Source organism: Archocentrus centrarchus, chromosome 7 (assembly GCF_007364275.1).
Source record: "Archocentrus centrarchus isolate MPI-CPG fArcCen1 chromosome 7, fArcCen1, whole genome shotgun sequence".
Lineage (NCBI taxonomy): Eukaryota > Metazoa > Chordata > Actinopteri > Cichliformes > Cichlidae > Archocentrus > Archocentrus centrarchus.
In genome coordinates, this window is record NC_044352.1 from 14,228,181 (window position 1) to 14,245,948 (window position 17,768).

The following is a 17,768-nucleotide window of genomic DNA, read 5'->3' on the forward strand; positions in this document are numbered from 1 at the left end:
AAATGTGACTTTACAGCTTTATGATCCTTACAGTAAGAAGTATTAGTAATTTGTCAACTGGGCACTCACGCTTTCTCTGCCTCTTATTGCAGGTACTCCAGAGTTCATGGCTCCAGAGATGTACGAGGAGCACTATGATGAGGCTGTGGATGTCTACGCCTTTGGCATGTGCATGCTAGAAATGGCCACCTCTGAATATCCCTATTCTGAGTGTCAGAATGCTGCTCAAATATACCGCAAAGTTACCAGTGTGAGTCATGCTGTGCAGTTTTTGTAATATTAAATTCTTGCATTTATTTTGGACTGCTGTCTGTGAAGAGACACGCCGAAAGGAGAAGGAGAGGGAGAGAGGGCTTTAGCATGCAACAAAGGTCTTCAGCTGGAATCAGACCAGGGCTGCTACAGTTATGCGGCACTCTAACTATTCGCACATCAGGGCGCTTCCCATTTGCATTAGTATGTTTCCACCAAACTTACCTATTCAGGGAAAAATACTTTGGTCAAAATTTTTAGATTGATAATTTCAGAAGCACTAATCATGCAGGCAAATTGAATCATGGCATTTTTAATGTTAAAATTATGGTAATGATTTGTCAAAAATGGGCTTACAGTCCAGAGATTTTAACAGAAACCTAGAGATGTGTCCAGCCTCTGAACATTAATGAATATGTTAAGTAACCCTAAATTGAAATATGATAAACAATAGTGACAGTATGCTTGAAATAAATTATGACATACAAACAAAAGGGGGCTGCACTAGTTGCTCATTATCACTAGTACTAAATGGAAAACCTTTTAATGATAAATGTAGTATTTATTAAAATTAAGAGATTAATAGGTTTATGTAACAATACTTTTCAGTACAAGTTTTCTCTGTATAATTTGGTTTCTAAAATGTTCAGCAAGAAGGAGACTTTTAGAAGAGACCGTGCTTGTAGCATTTAATGTATTAATAATTCAAGATCATGCTTTGTGAACATGGCATAGCAACGTTAGGATGTTTTTTTTTTTTTTGCCATTTTTGGCTGATAAGCCAAATGGAGTCACACAGAGATCCAGAGATCTTTTGTTTTCTGGGTGAAGCCTAAAGGCTGTATTTCTGTATGTGTCCTTTCGCTAGCAAAGCATAGTGTAATCTGCTTTCAGCTTGCAGGATGTCTAAATTCATGATCAGCTTCCTGACTTGATGAAGAGTATTGATTATGGAACTGAAAAGAAGACTCTTTCACCTGTTAGTAGCTGTTAAAGCAGCCTATGAGCCCGTATTATTGGTGGAGAAGCATCAGTGCAGATGCTTCTGTAGATGCTGTAGATGCTGTTTTTTGCATTATATTCATATGAATGTGCCTTCCACAGTGGGATGTTAATAGGAGACTGATCAAAGAGAAACTCTAATAGCATTATATGTTGTGTGTACTCCCTGAAGAGATGCAGCATCCAGCTGAATAATTGGCTGGAATGTTAATCCAGATATATGCATATACTTTACATCTAGTTTATTTTGATGCAGAAAATGTTTGATTTTTTGGAATTAATGATATCAGAAGTTTTATATAGTCTGGCTCTCACACTTAAAAATAACTGTGTAAGAAATTGAGTATAAGTGTTGAGTTCAGTATTATAAGTACTGCTCAGCCAGAATCTATTAGGTATCAAACTTGTTAAGCCACACCAGCTGTGACTACTCAGGACCGTCTGCACAGTCAAAACACCAGAATTCGGACCAACTGACTGTAATTGTAGTTTACAAAACAACATCTGGGCACTCCAACATGTGTAAATTAGTTTTTCAGCTATCTGGGAACTCAAAAAAGCCTGTGTCTGAGAGTGAGATGGGGTTTTGTGCTTCAAACTACAAAAAAATGCTACCAGAGTTTTCTTTTGGATGCTTTTTATTCTTTTTGGGATCTGACATGAATTCAAATTGATCGCTGCTGTGTTTTTTGTTTTTTTTACAGAGTATGAGTATGTGATACTAAACACATAAGATTTGGGGTGTACCATCACGAAGAAATTCCATTCACTCTTTCCTTTTTTCCCTTTTTTTTGTCATAATTTCTCATCAACATGGCATCCTTTCATGGCATATCCACTGTGTTTTGTTTATATTTTCCTTTGCTCAGGGAGTGAAGCCGGCCAGCTACAACAAGGTCATGGATCCTGAAATCAAGGAGATCATTGGAGAGTGTATCTGCCAAAAGAAAGAGGAAAGGTGAGTGACTGTTCCCACCGATGTCCAGTATCCACAAGGTGCCCTCTTGTCTTTCATGCTTTGTCTCACCTCCCCCGCTTCATTGCTGTGGCACTGACAGTTGGGCTCTCAGCAGCACTGCAGTTTCTCTCCATATCTGCAGGGTGTCTTTCAATTCTGTTACATAATTAGTTTATGCTCATGGGGGGAAATAACCCTTAATTAGTTTCTTGTGGCTGTCCTTTTTTTTAAATTTTATTTGTTTGTTTTTTATTGAAGCATGATTAGGTACAGTGATTGATGATCTGGGAAGTACATGTAATAGGGCGTAGAGGCCACGCTGTATCTCGAACACCTTTGCACTGGAGTCAGAGCTTTTCTTTTTCTTCTCCCAGGTACACGATCAAGGATCTGTTGAATCATGCTTTTTTTGCTGAGGACACAGGTGTGAGGGTGGAGCTAGCTGAGGAAGATGATGGAAAAAAGTCCTCAATAGCTCTCAAGCTGTGGGTGGAGGACCCCAAGAAGTTAAAGGGGAAATACAAGGAGAGTGGGGCCATTGAGTTCACATTTGACCTGGAGAAGGAGGTCCCTGAGGTTGTGGCACAGGAAATGGTGAGTGGCTAGTTTTAGGTGTACGGAAGTTTGATCATACGTGAAAAGTTAAATCTGAATGCTGACTACTGGGAGTGGTTTCTGTTACTTTTTGTGTCTTTTTTGACACCATACTGTCATCTAGACATACACGAAGTAATTAGTTTTACACCTTGATATTTATAAAGTTGGTTATGCTTTGCATGTCTTTGGTGCCTACTGTGTTCCAGCTTTTGGTTATGCCCCCAGCTCAAGGAATATCCTACAATGCAGATTGCTAGTGATAACTAGCTCTACCGTTCCAGGAGTATAGTTTGATTTTTCCTTTTGTTTACACAGTTTTCTCCAGTGAATGCAGTCAGATAAGGTATCTACAGGCCCAGCAATAAAAGCGCAGTCCAGAAAAAATGGACAGTCCTCATTGTGGGATCTATAATACTCACTACTTCAAGTTTTTGTCAACTACTTGTGTCACATATCGAACAGTCTTCAACACCATAAGAATGCCCTAATAGGGGTATGGGAGCAAATGTATTATCCTCAGATAATGAATGTAAAAACTGTCACTGTAAGACTATTTGAGGAGAGGAAAATAAGGGTAGTGCACAATAAGGGGAAAAACTTCAGAAATCACACCTTTCATGAGAATAGCACAGGGAGAAATTTCCCTCATGAAACTTACCTTGAGACAGTGCACTACATAGCACAACATTTTTGTATGTTTGTACATCAGATGTAAACACTGAAGTGAAAGACGACATTTTGTTGTAACAGTGCAGACAGTTCTGTTGTGAACAGTGACCCAAGCTGCAGACAAAGGAGATGTTTCCCCGCTGCTCTGATCCCCTTAAAATAGATTTTCTCTTCCTTCCTTTTCTTGCTCCTTCTATCTGCCTCACACACTCCCCTTTTTATATGCGCCCTCTCTTCTCTCACATGCTCACTGCTAAAAATATCCTGGAAGTCATGCTCTTCCCTTTTCTTTGTCAGGTGGAGTCTGGCTTCTTCCACGAGAGCGATGCTAAGACTGTGGGAAAGTCGATCAGGGACCGTGTGGCACTGATCAAATGGAGAAGAGAGCGAACAGTGTCTGCTGCAGCTGCAGCTGCAGTGGATCAGGGTGAAGGAGGACACAGCACCCAGATGACACCATCTCTGGGCATCTCTGCTGGGGCTCCACATGTAGGGCAGCCTCTCGTGCTGGAACCAGAAGAACCAGAGGCAGACCAGTACAACAGGCTGCATACCCTTCCAGCCAGTGCCACCTCAGTGACATGTAAGAGATTCTGTTCTCTTCTACTCAGAAGCACGAGCCTAATCTTTGACTTTTTATGAGTGGATGATTTATGTGTCTCTGCAGCAGACAGCACACTTGACAGTGGCATGGGCTCCACTGTGTACTCGGATTCCCACAGCAGCCAGCAGAGTGTCCTCTACCAGTCCCTGCTCGAGCCTATTACTATGGCAACACAGCAGGTCTGTATCAGGAGCTTACACACCCTGGTGAACCACGTACATTCAGATTTATATAAAAACATAAACTCTTTGGAACGAGCAGTTGCTCACTTGACCTTGAAACTGAACACACACAGCAGTATTCACACATTTCTTTACATGTTCACATAACGTGCCCATGTGTTTTCCATACATTTATTTGTCTGTGCAAACAAGTTTGTTTGCCCTCATCTCATCATCACATTCTTACTTTTTGTTATGTCCTGTTTATTTTGAGTAACATATGTTTTGCTTTTGGGTTGTTCCTCAATCAGTGCCCGAGCAGTAGCCATTTTCTGACAGATCGACCCCAGTCCTGTGAACGGGGTGAAGTGTGGGGGGCAACGCTGAGCCCAGAGCTCAGGACTCGACTGGGAGCTGAAGGCCGGAGGGGAAGTGCCCCTGTTATTGACATTCAAAGAGCAAACCACATTGCTCGACTGCATGCCCTCATTCAGTCTAAGAGATCAATCAGTCCCAACCCAACAGTACCAGAACAGTCAGAACTCAGTTCCACTGAGCTGCACTCAGAGTCTGAGGATGGGTTTTCCCCACAGAGTGCTATGCCAGTAATAAAAATCTCCCCTGTCTCCTCACCTACTGTGCACCGCCGAATTAGTGATACCAACATCAGACCGCCATCAGAGACCTTATCACTTCCTGTGCCAACTGGACGCAGGCACTCTGACCTTAGTAGTCTCCTGAGTCTGACATCTCATCACAACCACCATACTGCAATGCACAGTGGCTCTGTGTGCCAGGCATGTATTGCTTTGCTTCATTTGAGGTCACAAGATGGAAGGTGGCACCACCGTCCTGTTGTTATGCCAACACACCACTGCCCATGTGACTTTAGACACCACCCATCATCTGGTGGAATGATGAGCTCTTCTGGTTATGGACAGCTGAAGGCTTCAAGTGATTATTCCAATTTCTCACAGCTGCAGCAGTCCCTGTTTAATATAATCAGTCGCAAAGCAGCCCCTTTCCCTTCCATACCCCCTCAAGCCTCTTCACTGCACTCCTCAGCTGCCCACAGGCCAGTCAGCAGTGATGGAGACTGTGGCCTGAAGAGTCAGTTCCAGATTAGCAGTCTTGCTGGGGACCAAGAACTTCTCCAGGAGTGTGAAGACAGATACTGTACCAGAGAGCAGCAAGTTACCAGGGCTGTAGGAGTGGTAGGTCACAACAGCAAGTTGCTTTAGTGTCCTGTGATGGCGCCAACACCTGCTTAACAAATTTTCCCAGCTTGTAGATGGTACCGCATTATTCTGCATGGAGATGGTCTGATTTGCTGCCCACTGAGCCTTGCTGCCCTTATAGGCAACTAGCGCTAACTATCTTTTTAGAAATCATTATATTGCTGCTGTCATGGGTCAATTTATCAGTTTGCATTTTCCTTCTGATTAACCTTAACCAATGCCTTTAACTACTGATCCAGATTTTAACTTTTCCCTTTCTGCTTAACTGTCCAGATGCAACAGCTATTAAGCTTGTCACAGATAGATATCCTCTAACCAAAGGGGAAGGGGCAGCTGTCTGAATTACATCCTCTTTCTCTCCTACTTTTTTCTCCCTTGTGTTCTCATTTTAGCTCACACCTGTCAACACCTCCTCATTGTCAAAACATGTTTCATTAACTATTTTTATCCCTCATCCTCTCATTATACTTTTATCCAGAATGACTTCATATAACCGGCACACTTATAAGCTTTTGTAAGATTTTATTGTTGACTAGAAAGTCCCAAGAGGTTCTAACTTTAATTTGTCTGCTTTGGTTTCTTAGGCCAGTTCTACAGGTTACCAGAATCAACAGTCTGTCCAGGGTCTGTCCTCTTCCAGCTCCACAGTGCATGCTCCACCGCAGTACCTCCAGCCTGGACACAGCTATCCTGCTACTTTGTATGCTGCTCAACCTTGTGCTCCAACACCAGCTCCAGCCAGCCTATGTTCAGTCAACATCCAACATTCAGCTGGTGCTGGTAGCTACTCACCTCCAAATGTGCAACAAACTCAAGCTACAGCAAGTATTGTATCATCTGCTGTGCCACAACATGTTGTACAAAGCTACCAAGCATCAGTTCAGCAACAGCAGCAGGTAACAGCGACAAGCTCTTTGACTTTTCCCTTGCAACAACAGCAAACATCCCAGAACTCTGTGGCCCCAACTTTACAACAGGCTCAGTGCGCATCAGGATATCCTGCATCAGTTCAGCAGCCATCTGCAGCAACCACCTTGCCAATACCGCAGCCAACTGAAAGTTGTCCTCATGCATCTGCAGCCCCAGCTATGGCAGCCACGGTTCAATGTCAACCAGTACAAGCTCCCAGCACATTACAGCAGGCCCAAACCACAGTCAAACTGCCCAATCAGCAGCCTAGTCAGAACTCTGCTACACCAGCACTTTATACTCAGCAAATATCCCTTCAACAAGAGCACCAACTGCCCTTACTACAAAATGCTCAGTGCAGTATACAACAAAATGCTGGGAAGGCCTGTGTTCAGCCTCAACTCCAGCATGGCCAAGAAACTGTGCATGCCATACACCAACAAATGGCACAACATCCAACCCAACAACTGCAAAGTCTTCATTGCCCTACACAGCAACAAGTGCACACTCCAAATCTCCAGCAGCACAGTCAAAAAGCCATGCAAACAGCAGTTCCACAGCAGAGCCAGGATATATCCCAATCTCAGCCCCAACCCACCCCAACACAAGTTCTGCAGGTTGCAGCCAAACATCAGAGTTACTCTGCTGCAGGTCTACCTGATGCTGCCTCTCAGAGCTATGCACATTCTGCGCTTCAACAGACTGCTCCGGGTCAGAGTCAGTACCTGCCTGCACAGCCAGTCTGTCTACAGAATTATGGAGCAGCTAACCAGGTACTGACTTCTCAAAGTATTTCAGCCTCTCCTCAGCAAGGCCAGGCTGTGCATACTACCCAGCAGGTGAGTGTACAGTGTAGATCATCACTATACAGTAATTAAATAAAGGTTCCATACATAGTGCCACAGTTTTGAATTTCTGAGTTTCCATTGACCTTATCCTGTTTGTGTCTCTATACTGATGACAGCTGTGGCTAGAGGCTTTTTGATTTCGGGTTGGCCATATGTCTATCCTTATGTTGTTTGTCACACTCAAGTGCACGCGATATTTTAGAAATGCTTGAAGGGAATTTCTTCAAGTGTGGTGCAAAAGTTCACATAGACTCACCAATAAACTGGTTGGATTTTGGTGGTCAAAGATCACATTTGGGCCATTCTTTTATTTTGTTAGGGATGCTAGGGATTTTTTACCATAATCGAAATTTCATTTCAATTATGGTTAAAAAAAAAAAAAAAAAAAGTACATCACCTAGGAATTGTGCATTTCTTTCTCTTTTTTTGTAATTGTATGCTGCATTAATGCAGTGGCTCTCAAAAAATGGGGCCTAGAGCCACTGCTGGTTTGGTACTGATTACCAGGGGAAATATATAAAGTGAAGCTAAGTTGAATACATTCAAAATTCATAAGGAAAATAGTCAAACTCTTATGGCTTGTACATGTCAGAAAAAAATAATTCTGACTGACTGGATTAATGACTGGATCAGCAAATAGAGATAAGTAATATTTGACAGAAGCTCTGAAAAATATTCTAAAATTAACCTCTGCAACATTTTTTTAGAACAGCTTTGCAAACTTGGCATTTAAAGCTAAAATTATGTCAAAATCATTTGAGTGTCCTTATATGTTGTAACTAAAAAGTAACAGTTGATGTCTGTTCTGATTCAGTTTGTAAGACATACCGTGTAGGTTGTTTATTTGGACATGATGATACATTTTCTTAAAAACTAGTGTTCCACAAATGTTTGCCTGGACTTAGGGATGAACTGTTTAGAATTTGGTAGTCAAAGGTTATTGTGACCTTACTGATAATATTTTTACCATAATTAAATCATTCATATGCTAATTCAAACATTTAACACCCAAAGGTTCACAAGGCAACTTTCTTGTTTCATCCTGTTACTGTGCATCTCGTGGCCATTATTCAGTGCCATAACTCAGGAGCAGAAAGAGTGATTCGGCATTAAGTTGTCTCAACAGTAATGCTCTGTGTGGGAGGGACATTGAATGACGAAAGAAGTTGATATTTTTATTTATGGTAGTGTGTGTTTGATACTCTTCATATTAAAATGGCAGGTTTTGATTGGGTCAAGCTGAATTGGAAACAGCTGTGTTTGTGGAAAGTAGGTGAATGAAAAAAATGAGCAGTCCAGTAAACAGGAATTTTATCACACCAGCCAACAGCGGTATAATGGAAATCATAATGAAACAGCAAAAGTGGTTTTCATCCCTGTATCTGCTAGCCCTCTAAGGCTTGCTCTGCCTGTTTTGTGGTGCAAATGTTCACTGAGGTGGAAGATTCAGACTGAATGCAGTAATAGAGGATGGAAAATGTGAGCTGTTCTAATCTGGGTCAATAGCAGGAATTGTAGTTTTTCAAACTGCCATCATTGAAGTTCCTCCCTCTTTTTTGTCCCTCTTTTTGCTGGTCAGAGCACATCACAGCTTGGGCAGGATGGACAGGGTCATGGGCAGAAACTCAGCCAGCCAGCATCCGGTGTGCCAGCACAGGCACTCCCTCCTCAACAGTCAACTGTTCACCAACAGCAACTCCAGCCTCTTCAGATTTCAGCTTCACTCTCACCATCACACCAATCACAGGTATTGTCAGTCTGTTGTCACTGCTTATCTTACCTCCATAATACTCTCTTTCTTATAGGCTTGAAGCAAGTTCTTTTGATGCATCATCCTCCTGTGTGCAGACCTTTCTTTTTCTCTAGACTATTTGACTTTTCAATGTTTCTTCCTTTTTTTTCTTTTTCCTTTAGTTTCCTTCACAGTATCCCACAGTCCAGGTGATGGCAGCTGTGACTGATTGTGAATCCTCCTGCCCTCACTCCTGCACTGCTCCTCCCCCTTCAGCCTCCTCTTCTCTTAATCACATCTTCCTCTCCCCTGGGCATACTGTCCCTGCAACTCCTTCTGTCTCTCCCATTTCCCCTCTGCACAATGAAAATGCATTAGTTTCACCCATCTCAGTGTCCCTCAAACCTTCCCCTTCACATGGGCTGAGTAATGTGGAACCCACATCCCCACAACGCACTGCTAGATCTGAGGCTTCTCATGCATCACCTGCATTTATATCAATCCTAACCACCCACCCAAAACACACACACACTGCCCAGTGCCAGAGCACACACCCTCCCACAATTGGCAGCAGTCAGCCACTAATGCAGGTAATTACGACCGCTGCAGTGGAGCACATATGTTTACCAAGAAGGTGTGAACTGGAATTAGAGTATTTGTGTGTGTTTGTTAAAGGTGGTTTTTACTTAAAGGGGTGCCATCTAAGATTGTAATAACCTTGCGTTGTTTTTACATCTTCTTTGTGTCAAAAAAATAATTTAGAGGAAATGTGGTGAGCATAATAAACATTTATGTGCTACAATTAAATTGATGAACTACTGTATATGAAAAAACTTGCTATGTAGTTCATAGATGGATTTTGTGAAAGAAACTCTATCTCTAAATAATATTCTTTGAGGACGATGATAATAATTATGTGTCTTCTTGTTTGTATCTAATTGCAGGCTCCTCAGCAGTCCCAGATCAGCCATCCTGAACCTGTTCCCTGTGCGCAGCCAGTCCAGACGTCTCAGCTCAAACAAGCTGCAGTCTTTTCTTCACATGCGCAGAGCGGGGCAGACCTGGGCACAGCCTCTGCGGCTGCCCAGCTGGACAGTGTGAGCCCATGCCAGCTGCCCCCACAGGCCCAGCCACAGAGTCAGGTTCCAAGCCAAATTCCTGTGCTGCAGTCTGTAGACTCCCAGAGAGCATCATCTGGGTCTGCCAGTTCCTGTTGGACTCAACAGAAGCAACTTAGTAATGTTACAGGAGCTGCAGGTCAGGGTCCTTCAGAGATTAACACGGAGGTACGAACCCATGATTGACTTAAACACTTTAAGTTCACACTATTTATTTCACCCTGTCAGCTTGACTTAAAAAGATACCAGTGTAATGACGCGTAGCATCCCTGTACTTATTTTCAAACCATAAAATAGAAGATAAAGGATTTCATATTCTCCATTATCCCATTATTTTCTCTTGTTGTTTAACACTGAGTTTTGTTGTTGGTAGGATCAAGCTGCAGAGAAACACACAGGAGGACAGAGCTATGACAGGTACTAGATCATTTCTTTTCAGCTATGTTTGGCAGATACAGGGGAGCGATTGTGAAATGCATACAAAGTTAGACTAATTTCAGTCAGTTCTCAGGTGTTAAGTGTGTGTTAACCCTTGGTGAGACATCCTGCCTGAGTACCAGTAAGATGAATGCACATGGTCTGTTAACAGTTTTTGGACCTCTCTTAGTGCAGACTAAAACCATTTTCAAAGTCCACTGGATTTCTAAATGTTTACAGACAATAGCAGATTTATATGAGAAGGCAAATGTTAGTCAGATCTGACATTACAAAGTCTTTTAAATTTCATCTGAGAATAGAACGGGCATCTGTCCAGTGAAAATACACAATATAACCAGCCTCCTGTACCCTCTGACTGGGTGCTACACCTCTCACTGTTACTGTACAGTAGCTCCACTAGAACTGAAAAAAAATAAAGGAAAATGTAAAATGATGCCTGGCAAGATCTTGCACTGGTTGTTGGCAACATTGCAATAGTTTTGTTTTAAATTTCACAGCTCAGAAATTTTTCACGAGGCACAGATAATTCATTGATTGTTGTTCTACAAACAGTACGAATGATGGGACAACTAACAACTGGCTGTTGCTCTTGAACTGCTTTTAATTTTATTTGTTGTCATGTAAACCTGCCTAACTTTGTGTGTAGCTGGAGAGTTACATTGTGTTTAGTCAACACTGCCACTTGACCAAAGGGCAGATGACTAAACATGTCTATACAATAGCAGAACACTCAGCTCTTGCGAGTCATGGGAACATACAGGAAAACATTTTCAATAGTACTTGCATAATACGTAGCAGGTTGCTAATCCCCACATATCTGTATCCTCTTGAAGCTCATGTGGAGTTTAGCATTATCTATGGCTGATATCAGACTTTTGTTAAATCCTGCAGGCATTCCATAGCTGTGAAAAACTTTACAAAACCTTTTCATTAAGCTTCAAGAGCCGAGAGGCGATAAAGACCCTTACACTGTTCTCAATACAAAATATCAGTTGCACACAGGAGGCTCTGCGATAATAGAGCTTCTTGTGTTTTCAGATTTCAGTAGGTTATTCATGAATGTGTATCACGCATCTTATCAACTAAATCTCTCTTTGTCAGCCGCTTACATTTATGCGGGCAGAGTGGTTAGATGTGTTTGGACAGGTTTGTCCATACTTGTTGTTTTGAAATTTGTCATGCGTTGAGCATTGTGGTTAAAAGTAGTGCTGGGTGTTTGTTTTTTAGTGAATAAAATAGTTTATGGGTTCGCATAACTCCCTGTCTTCTCCCAAACCAGTGTCAACTCCGATGCCACATCAGGAAAGGAGATGAGTGATGGTTATGAAGGGACACATGGAGGTAAATGTGACGGGAAAGTCCGCAAACACCACCGCAGGTCCTCACGCACTCGTTCTCGGCAAGAGAAGCTCAGCAGACCAAAGCTCAGCATGCTGAATGTGGGTAACCAAAATGATTCCAACAAGCAGCATATTTCCTTAAGCTCTTGTCAAAAAATGTAACATAAGAAAATGCACTGCAATTGCTCCTGTTGCAGGTGTGTAATACTGGGGATAAGATGGTTGAGTGTCAGCTGGAGACTCATAACCATAAAATGGTCACTTTCAAATTTGACCTGGATGGAGATGCACCAGAAGAGATTGCTACATATATGGTATGACACATACATGGTGAAGACACTGTCAGCTCAGTTGATACAAACGACTTTTTTTTTTTTAAGTGTTTTGCAAGCTGCTCATGGCCTGTCTGCTGATCTCACCTGCAATGCAGCAAAAATCAGTTGTTTGTCTCTTTCCCTTTCTCCTAGGTAATTCATACAGCATATTTACAGACAGATATAATGATGTAACATGCCTAATAATTTGTCACGTAAAAAAATAGTGCAAGGCGAATCCCTGCCTGTGAATCGTACTGAAATTAAAAAAACAAAATACTTCAAAATGTAAAAGCAGGAAGAAGTGATATAAATGTGGTCCTTAGATTTTCTTATATCATACAATACATTGCAGATAACATTTGATTTATCTTTGCAGAAAATTACATTAGGTTGATATATCAGAAAATTCTAAATTATGTATTTTGTTTCTCATGTTTGCCTTTCTGAATGTGCCTGGTCATCTGTTCCCAGCATAGCCATGGCCACTTTATTTTAAGTGTTGCTTGATAAGTTAAATTCTTTAATGTTGTACTGTGGGGTTTTTTTTATTTTTCCTCTCTTCAGGTGGAGAACGATTTTATTCTGCCCCTAGAAAAAGAGGTCTTCATTGAACAGCTGAAGGACATTGTGGACAAGGCTGAGGACATGCTGAGTGAGGACACCGAGGGTGAGAGGAACTCTGATCAGGGATGCAGCCCTAAACAGAGTGAAGGGCCTGGCACACTGGGAACAGAGGTGAGAAACGCACTGTTGACGGTTAATAGATGAAATGGCGCAATCTGTCTACGTGTGCCTCTGTCTTAGATGCATCACCCATGCAGCACTCTCAAGATGACTTTGCACTGCTGCCAAAAATACCAGCCTTGCTGATGTGACATTTTGATCTAACTGAATTTATTCTGAGGTCCAGCTTCTTGGCTGGTTGGGGGAAGCCTTTTTAAATGTCTATTAAATTGATGCACATGCTTCTGGTTAGTAATCTTTCTTTTCCTTTGAAGGCTTCAATGCCCAGCACCCCACAGCTAGTGTACCAACAAAACGGTAAGGCTTTTTACCAACCAACACTCATCTTAATCTAATCTGTAATTATATTACATTACATTGGAAGGAAGATAATTTAATAAAAACGTTGAACTTGACCTGGAATGTTAAACTTGGTTACTGTTTGTTTTGAATTGCCTTTCAGTCATACTGTACGTCATTTTATTATAAATGACTTATGATACAGTGTGCTGTTGTTAACACCATGATGGTCTTGTTTGTTATAGAATGCAGTTATTTTGGAAATCATTCTGAATCATGTGTCGTTTAAATTCTGAGACTATAGATGTGGATGGATGAGGGGTTTTTTGTCTGTTCTTGATAGTCCTCCACACTGGCAAGCGCTGGTTTATCATTTGTCCTGTGGCTGAGACTCCCATGCTCGACAAGGAGAATACATTGCACACCTCTAAAACCCAGGGTAAGCCCATACTCTGTTATTATTTTCCAATGTCTTCACATTTCTTTCTTTCTAAACAAAGAATCTTCTATAAGAAGATTTGTTTTACATACTAGCTGGAGTATGTTATCTATAAAACTGAAATCTGCAGCTTTTTTTTTTTTGTTGTTTTTCTCTGCTTCTGCTATTACTGAAGACGATGCACAGGCATCAGAGTGTGTCTGTGTTGGTTCATCCGTTGGGGTCAGTTATATAAGAGTGTGTCTGCAGTGGTTTTAGGCAAAAAAATGAGGGGCAGGATTTATACTCCAACTGACAGAGCCTGATGGGGGAAGACGAACAATGATGTAACACTCTGGCACTCACAGGAGCTAGCTCCTTTCTTAGCCTTGGCTGTTTAAGTATCAATCTGTTCTCCTGCTAATTAACTGTCGTCTCTTTATTTTTCCAGAATCTGAAAATTCTGGCTCATCATCAGTCGGGGCCAACGGCAACACAGCTGCAGTGCCTACTCAAGGCGCATCTTTGTCCTCCCAAAACCCATCCTCATCCACCTCACTGCCCACCACAACTCAAACCTCAGTCCAACCTCCAGACCAAATCACGAGCAAAGCCCACATCCAGCAAACCCAGCCCTGTGTAACTAAACGTGCACTGGGTGCTAGTGGCGTCAACCATCGCAACTCACTGTCTGTGGACGAACCTTGCATCTCCGCTGTTTCTGTGGTTACTGATATGCCATGTTGCGCTATTGTGCCACCTGTTTCTCTGGATGTGAATGCCGTTGAGAAAGGAACAGCTGCTGGTTTGGTCTCATCTCAGACTAATCAACCAAACGAGAAGACCAGCCCTACTGGAGAGGTTCCTCCTCAGCTGGCCTCCCATCAGTCTGTGGTCCTGCAGCAACCCTATGCCACACCCATGCAGCCTGGGACAGTGACCTCGCAGCCCCAGAGTCCAGCACATCAGAATTCCCAGAACTCTCAGTCTTCAAGCCATCAACAAGGTGCGGGGCCAGGAGAGTCAGACAGTGAGGGCCCACGTAGGGTGGAGTTTGTTGACCGCACTATCAAGACTTTGGATGAGAAGCTGCGAAACCTGTTATATCAGGAGCATGCGCCTTCCCAGCCCTCGAGCGTTACATCTGACCCCCAGGTGGCCAGCACAGAGGGGGTCAGCTCCCCTCCAGTTTCAGACAGCCAGAGCACTGAGGGAGCACTTACAAAGAAGAAGGGGGAACTGCTGGTAAAATGCACTGTGTGTGTGTGTGTGAGTGAGAAATGTGAGCAACCAGGCACTGGTTAGAAGCTACATAGTATATTAATAGCAGCAACACTGAATCGATTCCCTGCAGTGTGCTATTGATTTGACTATTGTCTATAAAGAGCAAGGCCAATGCTGTAGTTAAAAAGAGGGGAGGGTAACAAAGTTACTCCTTTTATAACAATGATTGAGCCTGACCTCTGACTCATATTTTGTGTGCATGCATGCCACTAGAAACACATCAGGTTTGGACTCAGACAAAACTGAGGTCAGGAAAGGATAATGGCTAGCCTTAATGCACCAGTCCTGTGTATGCCACATTTTAACACTTGTCATTATACACATCATTTCAGCCTTTCCAACACACACGTCTCTCTTTTTCATTCTTAGCCTCAGATTCCAGAGCGCACAGATGATGCGGGTACATTAAGTGACTGTGCAGTGCCAGGTAGGTAATTTATGTACTATCCATATCACCTTACTATTGCTTAATGTTTTACACATGGATTTGTTTTGAAAAAAACATCTCCTTACTGGTTCTTTAGGTACTAATAGCGTTTTAAACAAAAGAGAAGTGCCTGCCAGTTCTGTTTCACATGGCTCCAAAAGCCGTTTTCAAGTAAGACTCCACTTTTACACTTTTAATGAACAGATCTGCTCAATATAAATTTAATTTGACCTAATAAAATTGTTTTACAGGTCATGGCTTATGCCAGTGCTTGTCCTGTTTCCAGTTTGTTGCTTTAACATTGCATTAGTTGTTTGTGGAACCTAATTTTGTTATGAACATGGGTTTCCCATTATTGCAGATCATCCCAACTCCACCGGATGTCATTTGCCGTTTGGAGAAAAGTAAGACAAGCTGCAGCTCCTGCAGTTCCCCTGCTCCTTCTAGTGGATCTGGAGGGTCTTACAGCCAGACTCAGAGCATGAGCAAGAAAGAGAAGGGATGTGTAGCTATGTGCAGGTCCTCTGTAAAACCTGGAGGTGATGATGAGAATGCAGAAACATCTAAGCCTCACTGTAGTAGCCGTTACTCTGCTCCACCAAACTTCTACCAGGCCACGCCCTCTTCCAGTCCTGACAGCACCCCATGCCGCATTCCCCGGGCCCAGACCATTGATGCTTCAGCACATCACCACTATTGCCACCCATCTCACCTCTGCTCTGACTCAGCAGATGAGGACAGCAGCATAGCTCTTCCTCCTGCGCATCCAGCTCCTCCAGCTCATACCCTGTCTGAGCACAGTGGAAATGACCTCATGAAGAGGGCAGTTGCCTTCCTGCGGCGCTCTGGGCGGAGCAAAAGTGAACAGAGCTGTGATTCACCAAGTCGACAGCCCGTGTCAATGAATGGTCACACTCCTGCACCCTCATCCTACATCAGCAGTGACAATGACTCCGAGTTTGAGGATGCAGACATGAAGAAAGAATTACAGAAACTTCGAGAAAAGTAAGTTGTAGCTGTGGATGACTGCATGCTCACAGTTACCTACAGCTACACAAATGTGTTGTAAATTCTTTAACCAGTGCTCGTTTTATGAAACTTTTTTGAATTTGTTGCTATTACTGTCTATTTTAGATTGAAATATACCATTTTGGTTACTGATCATAAAATTATTCACCATTCTCTGGTAACATATGATCAGGTATGTCCCTCTGTATGCTGATCAGAAAACACTATGACCTAATTTACTGCACTTGGCAGAACATCAGTCTGTTAATTCTTAGCTTGTAGAACTACCTTTAGCAGGAATGACCTGAAATAATCATTTCTGTATAACTACCAGTCTCACATCGTTGGAGAACTTTTGCCCCACTCTTCTTTACAGCGTTGCTTCAGTTCAGTGGTTTGTGAATATTCGTTTGGGCAGAGCTCTCTTAAGGCCCAGCCACAGCATTTCACTCAGGTTGAGGTCTGGACTTTGACTTTGATTGCAGCACCTTGATCATTTTCTTTTTCAGCCATTCTGTTGTAGATTTGTTGCTGTGCTTGGGATCATTGTCCTGTTGCATCACCCAGTTTCAGCCAAGCTTTAGCTGTCAGAAAGATGCCCTCACATTTGACTCTAGAATACTTTGGTATCCAGAGGAGGGCATGGTTGACTCAGTGCCTGCAAAGTGCCCAAGACCTGTGGCTGCAAAACAAATCATTACCCCTGCACCACTGTGCTTTACAGCTGGTATGAAGTGTTTTTGCTGATACACTGTGTTTGGTGCTGTGCATCATGGATAAACATCTACACTTTGGTCGCGTCTGTCCAAAGAACATTTTTCCTGAAGTCTTATAATTTGTCCAGATGTGGTTTTGCAAGCCTAAGCAGTGCTACAATACTCTTTTTAGAGAGAAGAGGGTTTTCCTATCAACCCTTCCAAACAAGCCATACTTGTTCAGTCTTCTTCTAATTGTACTCTATTGTACATAATGAACTTGAATATTTTAACATGCTAACTGAGGCCTGTAGAGTCTGACATGTAGCTCTTGGGTTCTTTGCAGTTTCTCTGAGCACTGCATAGTCTGACCTTTGGGTGTATTTGGTGGGGTGCCCACTCTTGGGATTGTAGCACTATGTTAACATACATGTAGAGTAAGGGGTACTTAATTTTTCACAGGACTCCACAGAATATAAAAGCTTTCTTTGTCATGGCTATGTATGGTGGAATGCAAAACAAACAGAATATACCTATGATGTTGTATATTAGTAAGTTATTTACCCTTGAAATTACAAAACCTAAACTGATAGAATAATGGTCTAAAATTGGGTTTTTATTATTCATGCTAATACTGAGTTTAACATTAGAGAGTTCATGAAATGAGCTTGTAATCTGTGAAATTTCTTTTTTGTTTTAAGATGTTTTTGTGGATGTTTTCTCATTTCAT

The 17,768-nt window shown here is 42.3% G+C and overlaps 1 protein-coding gene across 2 annotated transcripts in view; it reads left to right on the top strand.

Annotated features, from left to right (window-relative positions):
* LOC115782726 (serine/threonine-protein kinase WNK2) overlaps positions 1-17,768 on the top strand; it is a 39,868-nt gene that overhangs the window by 13,208 nt on the left and 8,892 nt on the right. The window contains exons 4-23 of one of the 2 annotated variants that reach the window (XM_030733107.1): positions 93-250; positions 2,124-2,212; positions 2,587-2,806; positions 3,776-4,061; positions 4,146-4,261; positions 4,555-5,457; positions 6,066-7,229; positions 8,818-8,985; positions 9,153-9,560; positions 9,915-10,256; positions 10,462-10,505; positions 11,806-11,965; positions 12,064-12,180; positions 12,748-12,918; positions 13,182-13,224; positions 13,550-13,645; positions 14,076-14,869; positions 15,278-15,335; positions 15,433-15,506; positions 15,697-16,340. In XM_030733107.1, coding sequence (XP_030588967.1) covers positions 93-250; positions 2,124-2,212; positions 2,587-2,806; positions 3,776-4,061; positions 4,146-4,261; positions 4,555-5,457; positions 6,066-7,229; positions 8,818-8,985; positions 9,153-9,560; positions 9,915-10,256; positions 10,462-10,505; positions 11,806-11,965; positions 12,064-12,180; positions 12,748-12,918; positions 13,182-13,224; positions 13,550-13,645; positions 14,076-14,869; positions 15,278-15,335; positions 15,433-15,506; positions 15,697-16,340 — 6,055 coding nt within the window. The remainder of the gene's footprint in view (positions 1-92; positions 251-2,123; positions 2,213-2,586; positions 2,807-3,775; positions 4,062-4,145; positions 4,262-4,554; positions 5,458-6,065; positions 7,230-8,817; positions 8,986-9,152; positions 9,561-9,914; positions 10,257-10,461; positions 10,506-11,805; positions 11,966-12,063; positions 12,181-12,747; positions 12,919-13,181; positions 13,225-13,549; positions 13,646-14,075; positions 14,870-15,277; positions 15,336-15,432; positions 15,507-15,696; positions 16,341-17,768) is intronic. The other variant, XR_004020174.1, reaches the window with a different exon arrangement.